Genomic DNA, 22326 nt, shown 5'->3' with positions numbered 1-22326 from the left:
CTAGCCCTTCGGAATGGACGCATAATGTCCCCACTTGCACTCGACTACTGTTTGGAAAATAAGCCCACCACACTACTAGGAACGAATTTCTGCACAAATTCTCGGTAACCCGTCCCGTCAATCGCGTGACATTCCGGGTTCACTTTTAGAAAACTCCAAATGGGACACCTTTCTTTTCTAAGAGTCAAGTACGTGATAGAAGTATACACACTTAATTCCCGGAACGCATTCAGATACATTCGGAACAACTTTCTGTGGCTCTGCAGTCAAGGCCAGGGAAGAAAGGAAACGGAGTTTTGTCCTCATGCAGTGGACACAATCAGGCCTCGGTCTAGGGGTGCAGAGGGGAGAAGGGGATAAGTTGGAGAAAAGGTACGGGGTCACAATGGGGGAGAGGTTAGCGCATGACAAGCAAGAGCAGGTCGCTAACATCACAACATATATATTTGGAAACACTACGGCTACTGCCAGTCTGCACAGATGGCTTTGGGAAGGTGCCGTCAACTATTCCCTTGATCAACATTATGCCTGTGATCTATACTTTCTTCTATTGTGCTACTTTTCTTATAAATTTGACTGGACGGCTTCACTCTAAAATTATTTTAAGAACATATGTTTCGTGAAAAAAAAAAAAGGGAAATTGTGTTGACACCTGGGAAAATCCAGCTGACCAATGGGGCAACACTGGCGTCAAGTGCAGTTCAACGGGCAGTCTCCGGGTGCTTCCTACTGCCTGCTTTTGCTCTTCCCCTATCGCCTAATATGCGGCTGAAGAGATGCTCCAAAAGCGGTCCACAAGTGTACACGTGCTGCAACTTCAGCCGATCTCTACGCGCCCCCTCCTAGACTCCCGTCTACCGACGGCTACCAACTTTCTGTGAATCCAGAACTGTGATGGCCAATCAGGAGCGACGACTGCGAGCCACAAAGCCTTGAAAATTTTAGAGAAGCTGTTACGCTTGCTTAAAAAAAATCTGGTGGACACCTATGTACAATGTATTCGAGAGCAGAGACTGAAATAAGCCTGCGCTTTGTTAACTCCCACTATATTCAGTTTTAGGAGTGTTCAAAAAACTACCAAAATCTTCTATTGTAATAAAAAAATAACACCATATAAATACAAGTAGCAATAATTTATGCCATCACATATCAGAAACTCCATGTCTTGCAGTGAAATGAACACATCCATATCTTAAAAAAATTCCACTCCAGGAACTGTGTTCAGCTGCACAGCAACACCAGTACAAGTGGTACAGCAAAAGATGAGGCAATGGTGCCGTTGGAGGGCAGAGTGTAATTTCAACTTCCTGGGGTTCTGCAATGTGCACCAACATTACGAAGCATATAGGGCATCTTGCATTTCACCTCCATCGAAATGTGGCTGCAGTAGCCTTGCTTGAACCCAGGCCTTTAGGCTAATTAGTCTAGTGCATTAACCACTTAGGCAGCAGTGGTTAATGCACTACCACTTTGCCACATTGCCATTTTTTAATTGGTCTGTACACAAGTGATAGGAATTCAGAAATAACTATATCACAGGTACAAAACCTGTGAATGTAGTTACAACACCCAGAACTCCCTTCTGGGAAGCCAAGGGATGGATAGCAGCGAAAATAGGACCTGCATTTAAACAGTAACAGTTGTTTTTAACGGATAGCAGACATTTAAAACAGCTGCTCAGCTTCCTTACTCCTCCATTAAGCAGCGATGTCAAATTCTTCATACGACACTACCGGCAGCCAAAAGCAACACTGATGAATAATGGACAATGCCACGAAAGAAACATTACACATCACTTACAAACAGTACTTTTAATGCAGAAAAAAATCTCAGACAAAAGACTGTTTTTATGAAAACTGCATCTGCAGTATGAACGAAACAATAGGAATCTTCAAAACTGTAGCCATGTGCTACCTGCGTTTCGACAATGATTTCAAAATAATGCAGCTTCTTCCTGAAAATGATTTAACAACAACAAACATGATGTGCATGTTGGCATGCTTTATCGGAACTGAAAATTAAAACCTCCAGGGAATCCAAATCCCGAGTTATGTTGAAAAGAATTGGCATTTGTTGAGAAGGAGAATCCAGGTGCTTCAAAAAAGAATGTCCGGAAAACATGGGGGTTGGGGTCTGCAAATACAGAAAAAGTAGTTATTGTCAAATGTACACATATGTCGCTAAACTCTGTTCACAAAGACCTTTTCATCCTACCTGAAGAAGAGCCCTCCATTTCATCCAAGTCTCTTCCTTCATCATATCGCATTCGCTTCTTTGGGTCGGAAAGAATGTTGTAGGCCTCACCAAGCTCTTTGAATTTTTTTTCCTGTTCACGCTTCTTGTCCTCGGGAGCATTGGAATGTCGATCTAGGAAAGTGAGCAACATGCTATAAAAGCAAGTCGCACCAACAAAAACCTAACAGCTGTAGCAAGAAAGCCCTATAATAATATGGTTTTACATTAAGCATTCATATTTGTGGGTGGAAGCAAGCTTGAGCATTTTGTAGTAGCTCAGGGAGCAGTAACAATGCCATTTTGGAGCATTCTAGTTATTCATTGGAGCATGTTTCTAGCCTTAAAGGCTAAAAGATGTAAAGATGTTTAAAATAATACAGGCTGACATAAGCAACAATTCAGAACAGCAAACGGGACGCTTGCTCGTGCGCTTCATAACTGAACACCAAGTTTGACCTAACGCTTCTGCATATTTTGACTTGATAGATTAAAACGTGGAGTGTACCACTTTGCTGTGCTGCTGCCCGTTTGGTGTTTACGTCAATGAGAAGTACACTTTCGTCCTGCGCGTTGTGCACGTCCTTTCATCCTATGCCTGTGCTGATAAGTACCTGGACACTGGTAAGTAGTGTCTTCAGGGAGGATCAACGTCACTCAAGGGTAGACTTTTTTGCTGTCTTCCGTCAATAGCCCCTCACGTTTTTGCTTGAGCAACACTAGGGGCTTCCTCAATTTCACCACATTGGCAGGCCCTGTATGGCCTTTCAACGCCCTTGGGGTTTCTAGTGATTGGTACCTTCGGTGCACCACTCCGTAACGCTTCTAGCATGTTTCTGTTTGATGTAGGCTTGGCACGCTTGTCATTTGCAAAGAAGCTCGCTGGTGAAATGCCTGCTTATTTTCACAACAAAAGCATCAGAACAACTCGTGCAGTTTTTTCAGCTGGACAAATTTCACAATGGCTTGAGTTAGTTTGTGCCTATTTGCTTCGCTTAGTGCTCTCGCTTCTCTCTCCATCAGGGATTCAAAAGGCTGGGAGAAGGTTCTGTCACATGCACAGCTCGTTTTTTCCTAATTAATTACCCCCAATCCCTTGCAGCTCATATTAAATTTACTTGCAAACAAATATTTATTATGCTCCATGCTTCCCTAGGTTTTGAAAATTTCACTTTATCAAGCCCAGTGTTCGTTACACTGCTTCCACCAGTGCACAGCCATCGTTCCAGCGTTCAGCTAAATTTGGTAGTGAAACATTGTGACAGCCATTTTGGAACACAACTGCATCTTGGAGCAGGCTGGAGAAAATGTAGCAGCACTTACATCTCTGTATATTGTATACCTCATTCATTTTAACCATTTTACACTTCCCTTCATATGATCTGACTATGCGAGAGGGCTAAAAGCATGAAAAAAATAATTTACAATGTAATTTCATTGTCATGCCTTGAAAATTAGGATAGTATAAGTGTACTTTTTCATAATTTCAGAGAAAGAGCTTTAAAGACAGCATGTGGATGTACCTGAATTTCACACATTCAGAGTTCACTCAATGTCTACACATGATGCCACCAATGCTGTTTGATGCTACTTTATATCTTTGTGAATGTATTGAAATTCTAATTTTGTTTCTACATGATTTTCCTCTACGCAATCTCGTTTGCTATGGTGTGTGCTTTTGATTTTCTGCTTTTTGAAGAACACGAAAGACAGCAATTTTTTAGAGGGAAAGCGAATTAAAACAAGGAGCGTAGCACACACCCTATACCAGCTGGTCCAGAAATGAGTTGCAATAAACAAAACCATTTCCACGAATAAACCATCAGTCATGGCAGACATATTTAACCGTGAAAACAAAAAATTGCAGACACTCTTAAGCTCCGCCTTCGAGGGTATAACGCAACGAAATTAGTAGTTCCGATTGATGGATGCCTTTGTAGATCCTCATTTGTGTACTTGCTTGAGTAGTGTGCCTGCTAGTCACTCAATTACTAATCTCTTAATTTGTGCCTCAATTTGTGTGCATCAAAGCTGGCTGGCCAACTACAGTCCAGATGTTAGTCAAGCACATTAATGAGATGAAATGTTAACAAAAGCAGAATGGGCTATGCTTGAGCATGAGACCTGCCCAGATTTAACACTTGTGATAAGAGATTGTGAGTAAGGGATTCCTTGGCACACATTGATGGTTGTGGGGGTTCCCTGAAACAACAAAGTTTGAGAACCTCCGAGCCAGAGCAATGCACCCACTGTCTAGCTAGAAATTCCTGCTATACTCCGGGACAGCCTTTTGTGGCTATATGCAGCCAAGGCTAGGGGTGCGGGGCTTGTCTCAAGTGTTACTACATCAAGTAGTTCAGGCATATCTGGCCTCAGTGACAATTTTGGTTCCAGTTGTGCTTTTAAGCTGAATTAATAGTTTTCGAGCCACAGGCTACCCAGAAAGTTGTTCCTTCACACCACTCAAGGCCTACGTGAAGGTAAATCCACGGCTAATCAAGAGCCCACCAAAATGAGCACATTGTGACGGATACAGAAACAGGAGAGGAAATGCAGCACTCGCAGCTCACATACGCTTAGCAGGATTCCCGATCAGTGGCGCAGCGATCAGCGCTTGTAAGGCGTATTGCACTATAATCTTGATGCAATAACAATGTGAACATCTGCTGTTCAGGCGGTGTCTAGCCGCTCCCACAACTATGTAAATACATTTTTTTTTTTTTTTGCGAGCTCTTCCAAAAGCCGCGTTTAGTTGGGACAACCGGTGTAATAAAATGAAGTAAAACCAGTGTCTGTTGTCAGTTGGCAGCGGGTGCTTTTCGGGGATACTAGACAGACGAGCAATTTTTCTTTTTTGCCCTCAGTGCTTTCGCATAGCCATCTGCAACTGGACCCGTGCCGCCGTGGCTTGCTGGCTAAAGAGCTCAAAGCTACACGAAAGCCATGACGTATGGTCACATGATAGAAGCACATTAATGCTTACTGGCCCACCCTCAGTGGGATGGAGTTCTGTTGTCACCGCTGGACAGAACCGTGAGGTAGGGGCCCACAGCACCCAATTTCATGGAGTAATGGGTTCACTGACTCGTCACAACTAACGGTACCTGCTACCGAGAGTACAGGGGTATGCGGGATGCATACAACAAAACGGTAACAATGTTCAGGCACTATTTCTTAGCTTTTGACCTGCAATTGAGAAAAAAAAGTCCAGAAAATCAAAAGAAAAATGTTTAAGGGGAGATGCTACTCGAAAACATTTTTTTCTTAATATTGATGCTAGGTGAATGAACATTGCAGCGACACTGATCTCCTCTTTCTAAATATGCTTTTAGTTTTAAAATAGCTTAATGCCTTCATATTCTAAATGCCATGCATAAGTGAAAAACAATGCATGTTTGTGCAGCTGCTGTACAGAGCAGCAAGCATGGTAGGGCAGAGCCAACTAGTTCTTTTTGTCCCCAACACTCCCCTGAGTGCAAATAAGCAACATAGCAAAATTCCCTTGGCATGCAATATTTTGAGACAATTTTATATCTGGTGCCTTGTTTTTAGTGGCTAGAACAAGACAATTTTTTTAATTTGCATGCCCAAAAATACTGCTGATTGCATTTAAACCTAGATACTTGCATTCTACACATCCTAAAGATCATGCATGCCAAATTTGGTGTTGATTGAACAAAAATGACGAATAAAATATTGTGCACAAAACCCATATTCGGCCCAAAATAAGAATATGAGAAAAATGCGATTTAAAGATACAAAAGCTGTTTATTGCTGTTGTAGCAGCACTACCTGCATGAAAATTGCACACAATGCAGGCCAGGGTATCATGATACAGTGCACAGTTTTAGAATTCACCAGCATCATATGTTGCTCCCACAGTGACATTGTGAGCAGCATTCTCAAGACGTGCTTTCTTCGCTAGCTAGCGATGCTGAGACCTTGTTTCTGTCAGCCACTGCTTTGTAACCACAAGGTTCACTTTTTTTGTTATGGCATTAAACTCCTTATGGTGCACTTGTTTCGGCTAACCAAGAATCACACGAAATCGGGCAAGTTGATTGTATCCAGCACCGATAACGCGCGCCCCAACCACTGCATTGACGTTCACGACGAAAATCTCCCTCGGGCTGGCTGAAGGGCGTCGTCCACCGGAGCTGTACACCGCGACGAGCACGACTATGACACAACGGACGCGGCACACGCTACACTGCTGCAACGCAGTTCTAGAAACGACGAGAGTCCTTTTCGCTTCTTGGCCAACTCGCGAACGGAAAGTTAGCACCGTCCGCGCTCCCGACAAGCTAGCTGCTCCGCTCGCCAGTGCGTTCGCGGCACCGATCTTGCCGATAAAGGCACTCGCCGTACTAGGTCTCCTCAACGCTCGAAGTTCTCGAAGATCCTTATCTTCTTATCCAATGCACTGACGAAATCGCCTAAGCTGTCGCTGAAACTTCAATGCCCAGCCGGCTCCGAGCCGTCAAAAGCGTCGCCTCCGCCGAGGTTAGGCCTAGCTGCCGCGGACGTCTCCACTGCACGCTGTTTCACTTTGCCGGTGACTTCCCTTGAACGCGTGGTTTGACCGGTACTTTCGACACCGAAAATCATGTTTCTTCTCGGCTTCTATCGCAGCGAAGAGCACGAAGATGCATGAAATTTTGAAAATACGCCGAGAGAAAACTAGCGGGCAAGCGTGACAGCGAGCTGCGCGTCGCATGAAGAGCAGACGAGCTATGGCCGCTTCCCACGCTGACAGCCAATGGTGTGGTCGAAATCTCACCACGTGATTTAAATGGCCAGTGAAAATGCTAGGTTTGGGCTGGCGAAACTTTTTTTTTTTTTTATTACATGCTGGGGGTTTGTGAAGCGGCAAAGCCAGCTTTAGGGAGAAAAAGTGTGGGCCTGCCGCCTTGCAAAATTCCAGTGGCGTGCGACGCCGCGATTCGACGCGTCACGCGCTTGAACATGGGTCATATCTGCCCCTTCTCTAGCCACCTTGAGTGCTTTAACAGACTTTTTAAATAATTTCGCGACTGTTTTCGGCTCTGATTTTTTTATATAATAAAGAGGAAGGATCAGTGTTGCTATAACAGTTAAAATCACAAAAGTGATTTTTTTACTGAAAATCGCCGTTTTTCGACCCGCGTCTCCCCTTAAAATGCCCACAATTTTGGTCAGTGTTATACACTAGCTCTATGGAGAACAGAACCATGGCAGAGTTCGAATAATCAGACAAGTCTGGATAATCGGACATCCGAAAAATCAGTCGGCGACTGCGCGATATACCAGTTGCCAGAGCCCGACCCACAAAATTTCAAAACCCTATATTCTGCTGCGACCTAGTCAGTGTCAGTTCCGTAGCTTTGTCCAAGAGTAGAGTCCCACTTTCACAGATGTTTCACCGCTGGCATGCTATGTTGCCAGGTTCCACTTCTACTGCAGTGACAGAAAAAAATTTACCGGGGTGGTGGAGGAGGGCACGCTTCCTGTAGGCTTTCTTAATATCATCAACAGTTGCATCTTTTGGTATTCCAAGCACCTTGTAGTAGTCCTTGCATTTGCTTTTCTTTAGCGCTAATTTTGCCTGATCCAGCAGCCGCTTGTTTTCTGTGAAGAAAAGGAGCAAAGAAGTTGTTAAGCGGGGAGCCAGGCTCTGATGGCCCAAAAATGTTTCGCAGCTCCAATCGAAACCATCACGATCTCGTTTGAAACAGCAGTCTTTTGTCTTGAATTTGCCACCGCCTCCAACCCTGTTTGGCGACTGGTTGCAGAGAAAGAAGGGGCAAAAAAATAAAAATAAAAAAAAAGCGCAACTCTATTGGTTGTCGTGTGCAAGTCAGCGACACCGTGAAGAAAAAGGCCCAGTGGTTCCGCCAGCTTCCGAGAATTGCATCGATAGCGGTCTCATACGACACAACACTGTGACGCTGCAGCCATCCAATATTCAGCAAAACAAAGCCAGAGCTGAAAAGTGGCTGCAGGAGCTCGCGACAAATTCGGCGACGAAGCGAAAATAGGACTTTTTCGGTGGTGGCAAAGATGCGACAGACTGTGCATTTGATGAGACGTACTTCGCGATCTTCATCTCGGATTTGGTAAATGATCTCCTGAAGCTTCCAAAATGCAAAACCGGCTGCGGTGAAATTAGTTTGACCAAGGGTAAGCGAGAATTTGGCCTTGCCCTGAAGCTTGTTTTAACATTTGTGTTCAGAAGAAGAGAAAAAGATTTATCGGTGTTATCTGGCAGCATGAAAGTCGTGTTTCACACAACTGCACTTTGTCTCACATAGGAAAGGTAGAGCAGTACATCATACATCAGCAGGCTTATTTCTTACTATTATAGACCTTATGCAAAATTGCTGCCATCTATCGGACCTTCAGCGAACCGCGCTACGCGACGCCATATTCAAGGGTTCAGTGCGTTGGCCGCGCTTACAGCTGCTGCCGTCGCGTTAGCTGCGCCTGCTTTGTGCCGTGACTTCCGTGTATTTGTTTGCATTCAAAGAAAAAAAATGACGGAATAATAGACGATTGACTTGTCCACGCTGCCTACATTCCAATTTTACTTCGTGAAGCGATACTGCACTGCCAAAACTTCTTGCGAACGGTGGTAACAGCGTAGCTACAAATGGCAAAACCTTCGTTGTTGCTCCAGGGCATTCCTTGATACGCTTCCTTGATACCTTGATACGATAGCAACAACAATCATGCGAACTCGCGGTAGACGAAAGCAGCTAAACGGTAGGGGCAGTTGCTGCCCTGTATATACTCGGAGTCATTTCTTTTGCAAGTCGTGTTCTGGAGACGCATCTCGGCAACTGAAGCCTGGACGTAGTCGACTATATTCAATTCATCATGAATCGAATGCGCAAAGACGTTAGAATATCGCGCTGGAATTTAAGAGAGCAGTCTGGCGCCTTTGAAGTGCCGAAACTTGTTATATCTGGATACCTGGATGTATACATACGGGCGAAATCTGTTGACAGCTTGTATGCATGAAACCTTAAAAGCTGAGAGTTGGCGCAACAAGGAAATCAGGAACAACACTCTTGCACATCTTTTATGCGAAAAGGCAATGTGCAGTCCGTCTACAGGCAAATTTAACACGCTGTGGGCGATATATTTTGTCTGCCTTAGCACCGGGTACTGATTTGCAATCTTCCAATGCATGCTAAATAAGATATTTTACAATTCAGGCGCACCGTTGATCGAAACTTGCGCCTAGCGCGACAACCACGCGAGAGCAGATTAACCAAAGTCTCAAGAAAAAAAAGAAAAAAAAAAGCTCAAGGGATGTAACTTGCTGCTTCTTTTCTTCTACACCCTTATTCTAATTGCCATTAATTATTGCCATACTGTTGTGCCCCTTATTCTAAGGGGCACAACAGTATGGCAATATTATCAGCAACAACGAGCATTAATGCAGCCGGCTGCGCAACTCCCTATGCCGCTTGCCGCTCTTCAGTGCAGCTACCCTTGAACATGGCAGAAACGCGCGCGGCAGCCGATAGATGGCAGCAATTTTGCATAAGGTCTATAGAGCTTGAAGAGGTTATGAGGTGAATAGAGTTAATGCACTGCAGCGCATTAAAAATGGTTTCCAGCATTTTTTGTTTTTCGAGCTGTGCAGCTAAAGCTAAGTATTGCAACAATACTTCATTCACTCTTATGCGATGTGTACTTTGCTTACTCATGCCAACAACAAGTGCAAAAATTTCAAAATGGTGCAGACACAGAATATTATTTTTGCCACGTGTTCACGCTTATTGCAAAACTGACATGACACCAGGATATTGTGGATGGAAAAATATATTTTTGAGAAGCTACAATAACAATGGGCTAAAAGCTATCCCGTTATCTACAACAAAGAAGTTTTCCGAAAAATGCATATGCTGACAAGAAGTTTTTAAAAGCCAGACTAGAGCCAAAGAAGTTTTCCTACTTGCAGAGAAGCTCCAAAAGAAGAACACGGGACAGTGCTGCCATGTGTTTTTCTTATCTTGTGTTTCTGTGTCTTTCACTGGTTCAATATGTTATACTTCACGGCTCTTTAGTCTTTTAACAGTGCCATGACTGCTTCATTTTGCGGCTAAGACGAAAATCCTTTGGCTTTAGAACTTCTGACCAAGACTGTACTATAGGAGGCAAAAATGTCCAGGACACGAGAAAAGCAAATTTGGCGTACAAGCGCCCCATTCTTTGGCTAACAGAGCTATTGCCTTCGATTCCTGATGATGCGTCCTGGAAACTTTTGTCCACGATAGTATATACCTTTTCGCTGGAAGCCTAAATAGGACAATGCAATAAAAAGCTGCGCTAATAAGACACGGACGAAGGAAAGGCAGGACGCACACAAACGCAGACTGACAACTTTATTTCGTGAAGAAAACCAAGGCGTATATACGCGATCTCCGCTACTATCTAATCACAAAAAACAGCAAGCGAAGAAGTGACGTGCACTAAATCAACACAAAATATCAAATTCTGCTGCAGAGATGATAAACTTAACTAGGGCTGGCCCACTAAGTAAACCAAAACCGAAAATCTTCCAGTCTAACGGATTATCAGCACAACCATCAAATGGTAATGCACGAATACAACACAGTGATGCAAGACAAAACCCATAGTACATCATACCACCATCTTCAGGATGGACAACGAAACATGGTATAAAAACCAGGTCACACAAGCAGCTTAAACAACAAAAGGGAATGCGTGCCTTACTTTGAGAGGACGAAGTTTCTGGCCAGGTCGAAAGACAAATGGGAGCGCCTAGTAATTGAAACCTTCTACATCAGCACCACAAGCTTTTGCGTCAGCAAGCCCTCTATTTAGTGGTCGGAAAAAGAATTTAAGTTTTTGGAAGGTCATGTATAGGCTCTGCTTTGGCCTTCTTTCATGTGTCTGCGTTGTGGGTTGCGTGTTGGTCGGATGTCATAGCTTCGCGAATTTTTTTGTTGTTAGTGTTGTTGTTGTGGTTGGTATTAATGTTAGACAATTGGTTTTAGCCTGACTTGGTGACTTTTCTCACTGCATTTCTTGTTTCTGACGAGGCTTGTATAAGCAGCTTGTGTGACCTGGTTTTTATACCATGTTTCGTTGTTCAGCCTGAAGATGGTGGTATGATGTACTATGGGTTTTGTCTTGCATCACTGTGTTGTATTCGTGCATTACCATTTGATAGTTGTGGTAATAATCCGTTAGACTGGAAGATTTTTGGTTTTGGTTTACTTAGTGGGCCGGCCCTAGTTAAGTTTATCATCTCTGCAGCACAATTTGATATTTTGTGTTGATTTAGTGCACGTCACTTCTTCGCTTGCTGTTTTTTGTGATTAGATAGTAGCGGAGATTGCGTACATATGCCTTGGTTTTCTTCACGAAATAAAGTTGTCAGTCTGCGTTTGTGTGCGTCCTGCCTTTCCTTCGTCCGTGTCTTATTAGCGCAGCTTTTTATTGCATTGAACTATGAACCAACAAGCCCGACAAATTTTACCCTAAATAAGAGGGGTGCCTAAGCAGAATTTCAACCAGCGATACCACACGAAGCTCTGCAGTCTACCTTTCTGCTTTGCAGGATACGCAAGTGAATGTAAACATATGCGTCTGAACAAATTCTCATGTATGCTGCAAAGCCCAAGCTGTATAAGAAAAGGAGGCACAAAGAGTCAGCTGTATAGCATGAATGCTGAGCTCTCAATTCAACAAGATGCTTTAAAACTTCCTACAGCTTAACTTTCAATGCTCAGTTTACAACTAAGCAAATCTTACCATTATCAGTTTCAAAGGTTCAAAAATCGTGACTTCTACACCCCCCCCCCCCTCCCCCCAAAAAAAATGGCAGACTTAAGTGTAACACAATGCATGCCTGCTACACCTAATGAACTGCCACTCATGACGAGCAATGGCCGAGCTTGAGTGGAAGTGTGCTCTTTATCGCCTGTGCACAGGCGGTGTTTCCAGTCTGCCGCCACTGCGAAATTGTGGCGCTGTGACCCTACTGGCCCTCCGCTGTTGATTGGTAATCTAAAAGAAAATAAAATCTAGATAAACATTTTTGCTCCCCCCCCCCCCTCTCAGTTGACAAAAACAATCTTCACAACAACAGTGTCAACAGCACCCAACATGGCCTGGTGGGCAATGTGTGTTGTGTTATGTTGAGGTTTTTGGCCCATAAGCAACTAAGGCTATCATGCGCCAAGAACAGGGTGGTTTGTTTATACTTTCTGAAAAGGACTAATCTATTTTTTTTTCTTCAAGTTTTTATAGCTTATTAAGGAGCATCACTTCTTTTAGGAATCCAAAAATGTGAGAAATATCAATGAATGCCTTTTTCAACCTTCATATTCACTCAAGATTTCAGTAAACCTTTTCAGCCAATGAGCCATTTCGCAAGCAGGCCAATGACCTTTCTTGATTGGTGAGACCACCCTTCCACCATCAGGTGTGAGCAGAACTAAACAAAAGGAAAGGTACCTCGAGTCTGGTCCTTCCGGAAAATGCATTCATAATCTCGCACAGCCTCCTCGTACATTTCCAGATCCATGTAGCTGGAAAGAGATGAAAGAAGAGATAAAAAGAAAAAAAAAAAAAAAGGGACAATGAGATGCATTGAACGAAAAAACAGTTGAAAGAGCAAAACCAAAAAATTTCATCTGCAGAGAATGCAAAAAGAGAAAGAAATTGATCTCATATTATATGCGCATCGTTAAAGTAACTGAAAGTACAGTGACAGTGGCATAAATTTATTTCTGAATGATGTAGAATGGCCTGGACTGATGATGTTCTGAAACAGCTGTCATTCAGTAACAGTCCCACAGAAGGAAAAAAAATTAGGTGTGTGCAAATATTCCAAATAGCATTTGCTATTCGATTCAATTAATGCTGCACTTTCACAGCTCCTCCAAAGAAGTGACTGCCACCATACAGCTGAAGGCCACACGGTAATATGCTGATGGCCATCGCGACCCACTGCCGCAAGGCTACTGCCACTTACAGGCCAAATAATGAAGTGCAGCCACTGCAGCACGACAGTGCGACTATGCAGTCAACAAATGGCTATGAACATGACTGCACATTCACCTTGTTTTAGAACACTATCACGTTAGCAACCTGGCATGTGGAGGACCTCGTGACGAGGCAAAGTTGTGCCCAAAGTGCACTGCTGAGGATTCGTCACTGCGACCACTTTAATTGCTCTGTTTCCTTTTTAGACCTAAAGTGTAGGTACCATAGGTTATGGTGAACAAGATAAAAAAATGTATGACCGAAGTGTTGGCTCAAAGTCAGCTTGCGTAAGCTGCACTATGCAGAGTGAAATATGTGCATTGGGGCACCTTTGTGGCTTATGATAACATTTTTGCATGGTCAGGCCAATCATGAGGCTTGCACACGGCAAAACTGATATGCAAGGGCTAAGCGGGCTACATGGCGTCATGCAGAGTTCTAGGTGGCATTCCACAACTGATGTTTTGTCATCAGTTGTTGCGAGGGGCAGCCCTGCTAGCATTGATGCTCTTCTGTCACTTTGCAAGCAGTCTTGTTGTGCAGCGCTAGTGCCTTGGCTACCCGTTAACTGACCGCTGATGTCACCTTCCAGCAAGGGGGTACGTCCAGACCTTGGTCAGTGGCCATTTAAGGGTCTGTTTGAAAAGGCACCACCAAGTGCATGCACACTTCTGAGCATGTTACCTCATGCGCACATTTTATACTGACACTACAATCCACAGCATCAGAACAGCGTCTCTGTACTCACCACAGCTTTGATAGCGCTGCAAAGAACTACAAAGACTGAGTATAAAAACTGGCTTGGGGATAAAAACAGGCAACACTGTATTATGTGAACGATACATACGTTTTGGCACGCCTCATGTAAGCCTTGAGGTAATCTTCATTCAAAGATATGGCAGTGGTGCAATCTTCAACAGTTTGGTTGAGCTTGTTTAGCTGTGTGGTAGATAAAAAGCAATGGCCATTAAAATTTATAGCTTCATCTAGACTTTATGCACAGAAAACCGCCAGGAATCACAATCCAAATTGTGCCCACTACCCCTTAAGTATTTCCTGCCAAGAAAACCCTATGGCCAGTCACAATACCATTAATGGCGCCGGAAGATGAGCCCCCCAGGTTGGAAGGCGTCCCACATGTTACTGGGGATGAACAAAGGGCGATTCCTAGTAGCTCCAGGACGAATGAAGCGGCTGGGCTAAAGCCAAAAGGACGCTCAGTTGTGGATGTGTCGGGAAACGACCGGAAAGTCCGATGTTGCAAGGAGATATATCACATAGCAACATGGAATGTAAGATCTATGACGCAAGGTAATCTGGATGTCGTCAAGCGAGGAATGAACAGATTGAACATTGATATCTTGGGTATCAGCGAGCTCAAGTGGACCGGAATGGGAGAATTTAACTCCGGCGACCATTATGTATTTTATTGTGGGCACGCATCCAAGAGAAGAAATGGGGTCGCTCTCATAGTAAACAGAAGAATGGGCAAAGCAGTGCTAGGGTACAACCCCATAAACGACCGAATGATTTCACTTCGGATCCAAGGTCACCCTTTCAACATAACAGTTATCCAAGTCTCTGCACCGACCACTACTGCTGAAGAAGCTGACGTTGAGAGGTTTTATGCGGACCTACAATGCCTTTTAGACTGCACCCCATCATCAGACGTCGTTTTTCTCATAGGAGACTGGAATGCTAAGGTCGGGAGTGAAGAAATATCCGGAATTATAGGCAAGTTCGGTCTTGGCGAGCCAAATGAAGCTGGGCAGAGGCTAGTAGAGTTTTGTCAAGGCAACAACCTGACCATAGCGAATACTCATTTTCAACAGCACAAGAGGCGCCTGTACACATGGACTTCACCGGACAGTCTGTACAGGAATCAGATCGATTATATTCTTTGCTGGCAGAGATGGAGAAGCGCTATACAAGCAGTAAAAACAAGGCCTGCGGCCGATTGTGGCACCGATCATCAGCTTCTTGTTGCCAAAATTAAGCTTCGATTGAGGAAAACACAGAAAACTAGAAGGCCTTTCAGGTATGATCTGGATCAAATTCCATTAGAATATGCTGTGGAAGTGAGGAATCGATTTCAAGAATTAGTTCTAGAAGACAAAGAGCCCGAAGAGATGTGGACTGATGTTCGTGATATAATACAAGAAGTTGCTACTAAGGTGGTTCCAAAGCAAAAGAAATGCAATAAAGCAAACTGGTTATCTGAAGAGGCTTTGCAAATAGCTGACGAAAGGAGGATGGCAAAAGTTATGGGGGAAAGAGAAAGATAAAAGGTTCTCAATGCGGATTTTCAGAAAATAGCAAGGAGAGATAAGGATGCCTTCCTGAACATACAGTGCCAAGCAGTTGTGGACAACCGCCAATTAAGGAACACAAGAGCTATGTATAAGACAATCAAAGATATCAAAGGAAGCTTCTGTGCTAAGCTGGGCGTGATAAAGGACAAACGAGGCAAGGACCTCACTGAAGCCTCAGAGATAAAGAAGAGGTGGCAGGAATACACAGAAGAGCTGCACAAGAAGGACCCGAATGTGCAAACCCAACATAAGACGGTCGTGATTACTGATCTCGAGCCGGGCATCCTGAAGAGTGAAGTTGAATGGGCTTAGCCAGCCTTGCTAAGAACAAAGCTAGCGGAATTGATGGCATTCCAGCCGAGTTGCTTCAAAACCTCAACCGTGACGCTGTTAACATTCTGCATACATTATGTCAGAAGATTTGGACAACCCTGCAGTGGCCACAGGATTGGAGGAGGTCAGTTTACATCCCCATTCCAAAGAAAGGCAGTGCCAAAGATTGTTCCAACTACCGCACGATCGGGCTTATTTCGCATGCTAGCAAGGTGATGTTGAAAATCCTCCAAGGTAGGCTGCAGCAGTATGTGGATCGGGAGCTTCCGGATGTGCAAGCTGGGTTTCGCAAGGGCAGAGGAACTAGAAACCAAATTGCCAACCTTCGCTGGATCATGGAAAAAGCAAGAGAGTTCCAGAAACCCATCTACTTCTGCTTTATTGATTATGCGAAAGCATTTGACTGCGTAGATCACAGCAGATTGTGGCAAGCTCTCCAAGAGATGGGAGTTCCAATTCACCTCATCTGTCTCTTCAGGAACCTGTATGAAGGGCAAGAGGCCACAGTCAGAACTGGGCATGGTCTTACTGATTGGTTTCCGATTGAGAAAAGAGTGAGGCAAGGCTGCATACTGTCACCCTGCCTATTTAACCTATATGCAGAGTGCATCATGAGGAAGGCCGGTCTGGACGAGTCTCCAGCTGGAGTGAAGATTGCTGGAAAACGTATCAACAACCTGAGATATGCGGATGATACCACTTTAATGGCAGAAAGTGAAGTGGAACTCAAGAGACTTCTGATGCGCGTACAAGAAGAGAGTGAGAAGTTTGGGCTTGAACTGAACATTAAAAAGACAAAGATCATGGCGTCTTGCCCTATCAAGTCCTGGAGCATCAAGGGACAAGAAGTGGAAGCTGTGACAGATTTTCTCTTCTTGGGCTCCAAGACTACCTCGGAAGGAGACTGCAGCCATGAAATTAGGAGACGCCTGCTTCTGGGAAAGAGAGCAATGGTTAGCCTTGACCGCCTAGTAAAGAGCAGAGACATTAGTCTGCCAACTAAGATCCGTATAACTCGTGCTATGGTCTTTCCAGTTGTGATGTATGGATGCGAGAGTTGGACTGTGAAAAAGGCTGACCGCCGAAGAATTGACGCGTTTGAATTGTGGTGCTGGCGAAGACTCTTAAGAGTTCCTTGGACTGCCAGAAGATCAAATCAGTCGATATTGTTGACCATAAACCCTGACTGCTCATTGGAGGGTCAATTTCTAAAGTTAAAGCTCAGCTACTTTGGTCATCTGATGAGAAGAGAGGAGTCACTGGAGAAAGATTTGATGTTGGGAAAGGTTGAGGGTCGCCGGAGAAGGGGTAGGCAGCAAACGCGATGGTTAGACGGCATCCTCGAGGCACTGCAGATGAAGTTATGTGATGTTAGGAAGATAGTGAGAGACCGGAAAGTGTGGCGTGACATGGTCCATAGGGTCACAAAGAGTCGGACACGACTGAACGACTCAACTGAACTGAACCCCTTAAGCACAGATTTTAATATTCTGTGTGCACATTAAAAATGAACCCTGTACAATCATTATGTCAATCTAAATTTCCCCTCCCAAATACTAATGGCCTATTGAAGCGATAGCACAATGTACAACTAACGCATAACATAGTGCAGATAACACACAAGCCCCAAGCACAGCAGCCGTGAAGCTGCGTATTTAACTTGCTACTGACCAAGTGGCCATGTGATGATTGGTGACCAGATGCTGACTTCAGTTTACTTCTGCTTTGTATGTTGATGAGTGCGACCCCGAGTAGGTGGTGAAAGGAGTCAAAAGCTGACCTCATATGTACAAAAAATAGAGTGAATGAAAAGGCACATCGCGCAGAAAGAAGCTGCATTCTTGGCGTATATGCATAGCTTTGAATATAAGGAGACTGCTTGAAAGAGCAAGGGCTCAATGTTTGGCCTGACAGATATGCAAAGGAACATCTTTTTTTTTTTGTCTGAATGAAGCAAACATACAGAAAGCTTCAAATCCACATTATGCCAACAGCAAGCATTTTTGTTATACAGTGAAAGCTCATTAGTTCGACCTCCATTAATTCAGCAAATCGGTTAATGCGACGTGCACGCAAGGTCCCTCCAATTATACATAGGAGTCTATGGGGCAAAACTCTCGTTAATTCGACCAATTTTGCCGTGGATCGAGTAAATTTGACGTAGCTCCGTGCGGAAGTAGTAAAAAAAAAAAAAAAGAAAGAAAGAAAGAAAATGGGGCCAAGAACGATGCTAGTGTGACGCTGAAAAAAAAAAAAAAAAAAAAAAAAAAAAAAAAAATGGCAGCATACGTCATCCGTACTGTCATCGCCATCAGCAAAGAGATGCAAGGGGAGCGAGGTCAGCCGGAAATTTGTTCTTTCCTAGCCCTACCTTCGCGCAGTGGAGTCGTCAAATTTTGCCTCAGCGTGTGTTGTCGCACATGCTTTTTGCATCTATGGTCACGCTTCGCCGACGGATGATGATGCAGTACTTTTTGGCTTATGTGACGTCAACCCAGGGTGTCAAATCATTAATCAAAAAGGTGACAAGTGTATAACAGCTTGTGTACTGACAGTTCTGTTGCAGGCTCTGACTCTGCATGTGTGTGCGTGCGCGCGTATGTGTGTGTGTGCGCGTGGTGCATGCGTGCGTGTGTGTGATTCGCCACCGTCAAACAGTACACAGCAGCGATGAAAAATTACAATAACTAATGTTACATTCATAATAGAATACCATTACTGTGCCAACAGTAAGAAGGTTATATGTTTCTACGATCAGCATTGGCTAGTTCAAAGTCCTTTCCATTCTAGCTGAAATGGGGGAGCATTTTGGGGCTAGCGACACCAACTTAGCGGCATACTCTTAGCCAGCAACCACACATCCCTGCAGGAAGCACAGCACTGGTGTAGGTGCACATCCATACTGCAGGCGAACAATAAGATTTCTTTTTTCTTCTTCCATATGATGTGAAAGGTTGGTTTACGGGGTTTAACATCCCAAAGCGACTAGGGCTATGAGAGATGCCGTAGTGGAGAGTTCCGGAAACTTCCAACCATCAAGAGTAACGACCATTGACATGTGATGCCCCATCCGTTTGCTCAAGCCCCGTCAGACTAGTTCTTAAAAGTAATACATTCATGTATGCCAGCTCTTATTTACTTTGCATCACTTTTTTAGCCACAATGTCAACTTCTATATAAGCACAGCTCCAAATTCTAACACTTGCACGGTAATTACTGGTGTATAAACTGATATACCGAGAAAACTAGCACAATGTATTCATTTATATTGATACCAGACATAATGATACATCGCTTAAAATGATCAAATTCTTGTGAATTATCACTTTTCCCATTACCTTTATGTAAAAATAAACCCTATAACCATTAAGTATCAGCAAAATATTAGCTACAATGTGTGGGGCCCCACAGCCCCCTTTAGCGTTTCGAACCGCGCGCGCTTTTTTCTGTTTGTGTTGGTGTCCGCCCGGGCAGCGCGAGTACGCATGAGCGAGCTGTCCAGAGCGGGGGCGGCATGTTATCGGCGCGAGACAGAGGGTAGATAAGTGTGTCGGAAGCAGGGCTCGGGGCTTTTTCGCCAGGAGGCCGGCAACAGAAGGGGGGCGTGGCAGCGTCCCAAGCCGGCGGGATGTACACGGACGACGGAGCGGAGTCCTGCGAGGCAAAGACGGAAGCGGCGCCTACAAGAAAGCCTTAGGAGTGTTAGCGTGAGTGCTGCCACGCGAGTAGCAATGCTTTTGTACCGTAATCAACGCTTTGTACTCGCCCTATCCGCGCCGCAGTGTGTTTTGTGTTGTCGCGGTGAAGCCCTGACCAATGTTCCGTTTTATTCTGCATAGTCCATTGTCGCGCACTTCGACGGCATGTTTCCAGCGCAGTTTTGACCAATGCTGTTTCTTTTCTATTTTATACTTTTCTGTTGATCCGGAATAAACCGGTGTTTTTAAGAAAGACTTGGTTTTCACTCGTCGGGCGAGACCATCGCTCGCAGACTCGTATTCTAGAAGGCGGAGCCTTCAAATGATAGCTTTCTGGCCGCCCGGAAGATGTTTACCATGAATATTGTTAGAATGTTTGGTAAAAAAGTTTTAAAGTGAGAAAGATGTGAAAACTCTGCTTAAGTGCCACAAACATACCGGCGTGAGTAAATCTCTTGACACATTGCGTGCAGTTAAGAAATGAGTCTGCTGCCTGTCCTGTAACAGCTGCCGCATAAAGGTGCAGCCGTATCGCGGTTCGCCAAAATTGTACATGCATAGAAGGCGGCACCGAGCAAGAGGACAGCGATAGCCCTCGAGGTGAAACAGCAGATTTATCGCGGTTTCTGGCATGTTTTCTACATTGGAAGCCTCGTGAAATAGTATGGGCATTTGATTCTTTTAGCCATCATTAAGGATGTGGATGATCTACAGTTCACCCAGTCACTGATTGGTTTCGTGCATGAAAAAGGACTGCCGCTAACATGTACGCTACTGGAAGCTATGCTCAGAGTGATTGTCAAGCGTCAGCTGCTGCTCAAGCAAGAGCAAATTTTAGATTTTTTAATGCATGCTTTAGTTATTTTATGGCTATTTATATATTCTGTAAAAGAGAGTCCAGTCCTCTTTACAATGACTCGCATTGTTCGACTCAACTCCCTCATCGCTGGTAAGTAGGCAACCTACATGCATGTAAAAATATGTGCGTGTATTTTTTCCCTTTTTTTGCCGTTCCAGATACAATGATAATCTATTATAAGGATTGAATTTTCTGGTTTTATCGATATCGTAATAAGTGGACTGCAATGCAAATAAAATAATGAATATGCAGAGACCGATTTTGAGTCACATTCAGACACACACAGTTGTCACTTTAAATCAAAAGGAGACAGTAACTCAATCAGTCGGGAAAAAAAAAAAAGTTGCATTCAGTTGCAGAAATAAAAACCAAAATGTCCAACCTATATAGGTCATTGCCAACCCACACAGCAGAAAAAACAAGAAGGTAAAAAATGATGTATTGTGACTTCTGCTTGCCTCTGTCACCAAATCGTAAGCACAATCTCAAGCCATTACTAGAGATTCAGCACAGTAGAGATGTACCAGCACAGATGTATACCGGTTTACTGGACACTTCCTGCGCACTCTCAGTGGCAAAGGAGGTACAAGGTGTGGCCACTGCGTGTGCACAGAAAGTGTCCGGTAGCCTGGTCGATGTCTACGCTAGTATGTCTTCACTGTGCTAAATCTTGCTATTAACGATAACGTTAAACACCTAGCCCCGCCATGACAAATTATGAACAAGCAGTTATAACATGTGGAACACATTCAAAACCGTCTGTGAAACTTGAAATTTTTCCAACCATCACTTTTTCTAAATTTTATTTCATAAAACCCGAAAAATTTTAAGTTTCACTTAGTTATCAACCCAACGAGACAGGCAGATATGTCGAAATCTTTACCTTTCAACTCCATCTGTGTATTGTAAAATTACAAGTGCTGATAGAACTAATACCAAGTTTAAAACATTTAGTTATTTCACAGAAAAAAAAAAAAAAAAAAGCAGCAAGCCATCTGCATAACAGTCACTAACACTAGCCAGCAAAACTAATGCACAGCAGCAATGCCTACCTTTGAGCAGACAGTAGCACGGTTGAAGTAGAGTTTTGAGTTTGCAAGATTGTTGCTTGGATCCACTTCAAGAGCACTTGTGTAGATGTTAAATGCCTCTTCATAGTTGCCTCCATTGAATGCTTCATTGCCTTCATCCTTCTTCGATTTGAGCAGACGCGCCCTCTAAAAAAAGAACACAAAAAAAAAAAAAACTCAAGAAAACAATCATTGCAATTTTAGCAGTTTAAGGACTGTGCAAAAGGTGTCATGGCTTTCATTTTGCAAAGAAAACAGCGCTCATGTTCAATGCACATGTGCTTGAAGACTATGCTAGAAGTTTTTTTTTTTTTTTTTTTTTTGTACGCAAACTTGCCATAAGACATATTATATAAACTCATGTAAATGGTTTTCCGTGAGGAACCGGAGCAGGCTCCCGCTCTTAGCGTTGTCGGTGAGCCATTTAGAAAAGTCATCTTCCCTTGTTGTGGTTAGACCCACTTCGCGCAGTATCTTTGTCCTTGATTCCCTTGTCCCTGCACAAGTCCATAGCAGGTGACGAACATCCACTTCTGCAGCTGGTGTGGAACACTTTGGGCATGTTGTTGGTCCGATTTCAGCTTGCGATTCCCATCGGCATTTTACCAACGGGGTAAGGGCCGCCCCAGCTCTTATCCTTCTAAGGGAAACCTCCTCCAATCTCGTTAAGTTACGAGGGAGTGGGAATGTACACGGGGGAATGAGGGCACGTGTACTTTTCCTTAAAGAGGATGCTAAAATGGAAACAGCGGAGCGGGCATCGAAAGGGAGCCTGGTGGGGGGCGCATTAGTGTGTGGAACTTCGTGTGTGAGGTGGT

The 22326-nt window shown here is 44.0% G+C and overlaps 1 protein-coding gene across 6 annotated transcripts in view; it reads right to left on the bottom strand.

Moving 5' to 3' along the window:
- Positions 1-1796: 1796 nt before the first annotated feature.
- Tpr2 (Tetratricopeptide repeat protein 2) overlaps positions 1797-22326 on the bottom strand; it is a 108170-nt gene continuing 87640 nt past the window's right edge. For all 6 annotated transcript variants that reach the window (XM_084590681.1, XM_084590679.1, XM_084590680.1 and 3 more), the window contains 6 exons: positions 21491-21655; positions 14084-14175; positions 12706-12779; positions 7693-7839; positions 2215-2367; positions 1797-2133 (listed from right to left, as the gene is read on the bottom strand). In XM_084590681.1, coding sequence (XP_084446807.1) covers positions 2003-2133; positions 2215-2367; positions 7693-7839; positions 12706-12779; positions 14084-14175; positions 21491-21655 — 762 coding nt within the window. In that variant the 3' untranslated portion in view covers positions 1797-2002. The remainder of the gene's footprint in view (positions 2134-2214; positions 2368-7692; positions 7840-12705; positions 12780-14083; positions 14176-21490; positions 21656-22326) is intronic.

Source organism: Amblyomma maculatum, chromosome 1 (assembly GCF_055883805.1).
Source record: "Amblyomma maculatum isolate TAMU_Amacu chromosome 1, ASM5588380v1, whole genome shotgun sequence".
NCBI classification, from domain to species: Eukaryota; Metazoa; Arthropoda; class Arachnida; order Ixodida; family Ixodidae; genus Amblyomma; species Amblyomma maculatum.
Note: the sequence above shows the minus strand (reverse complement) of the source record. Positions and strands in the feature narration are given on the sequence as shown.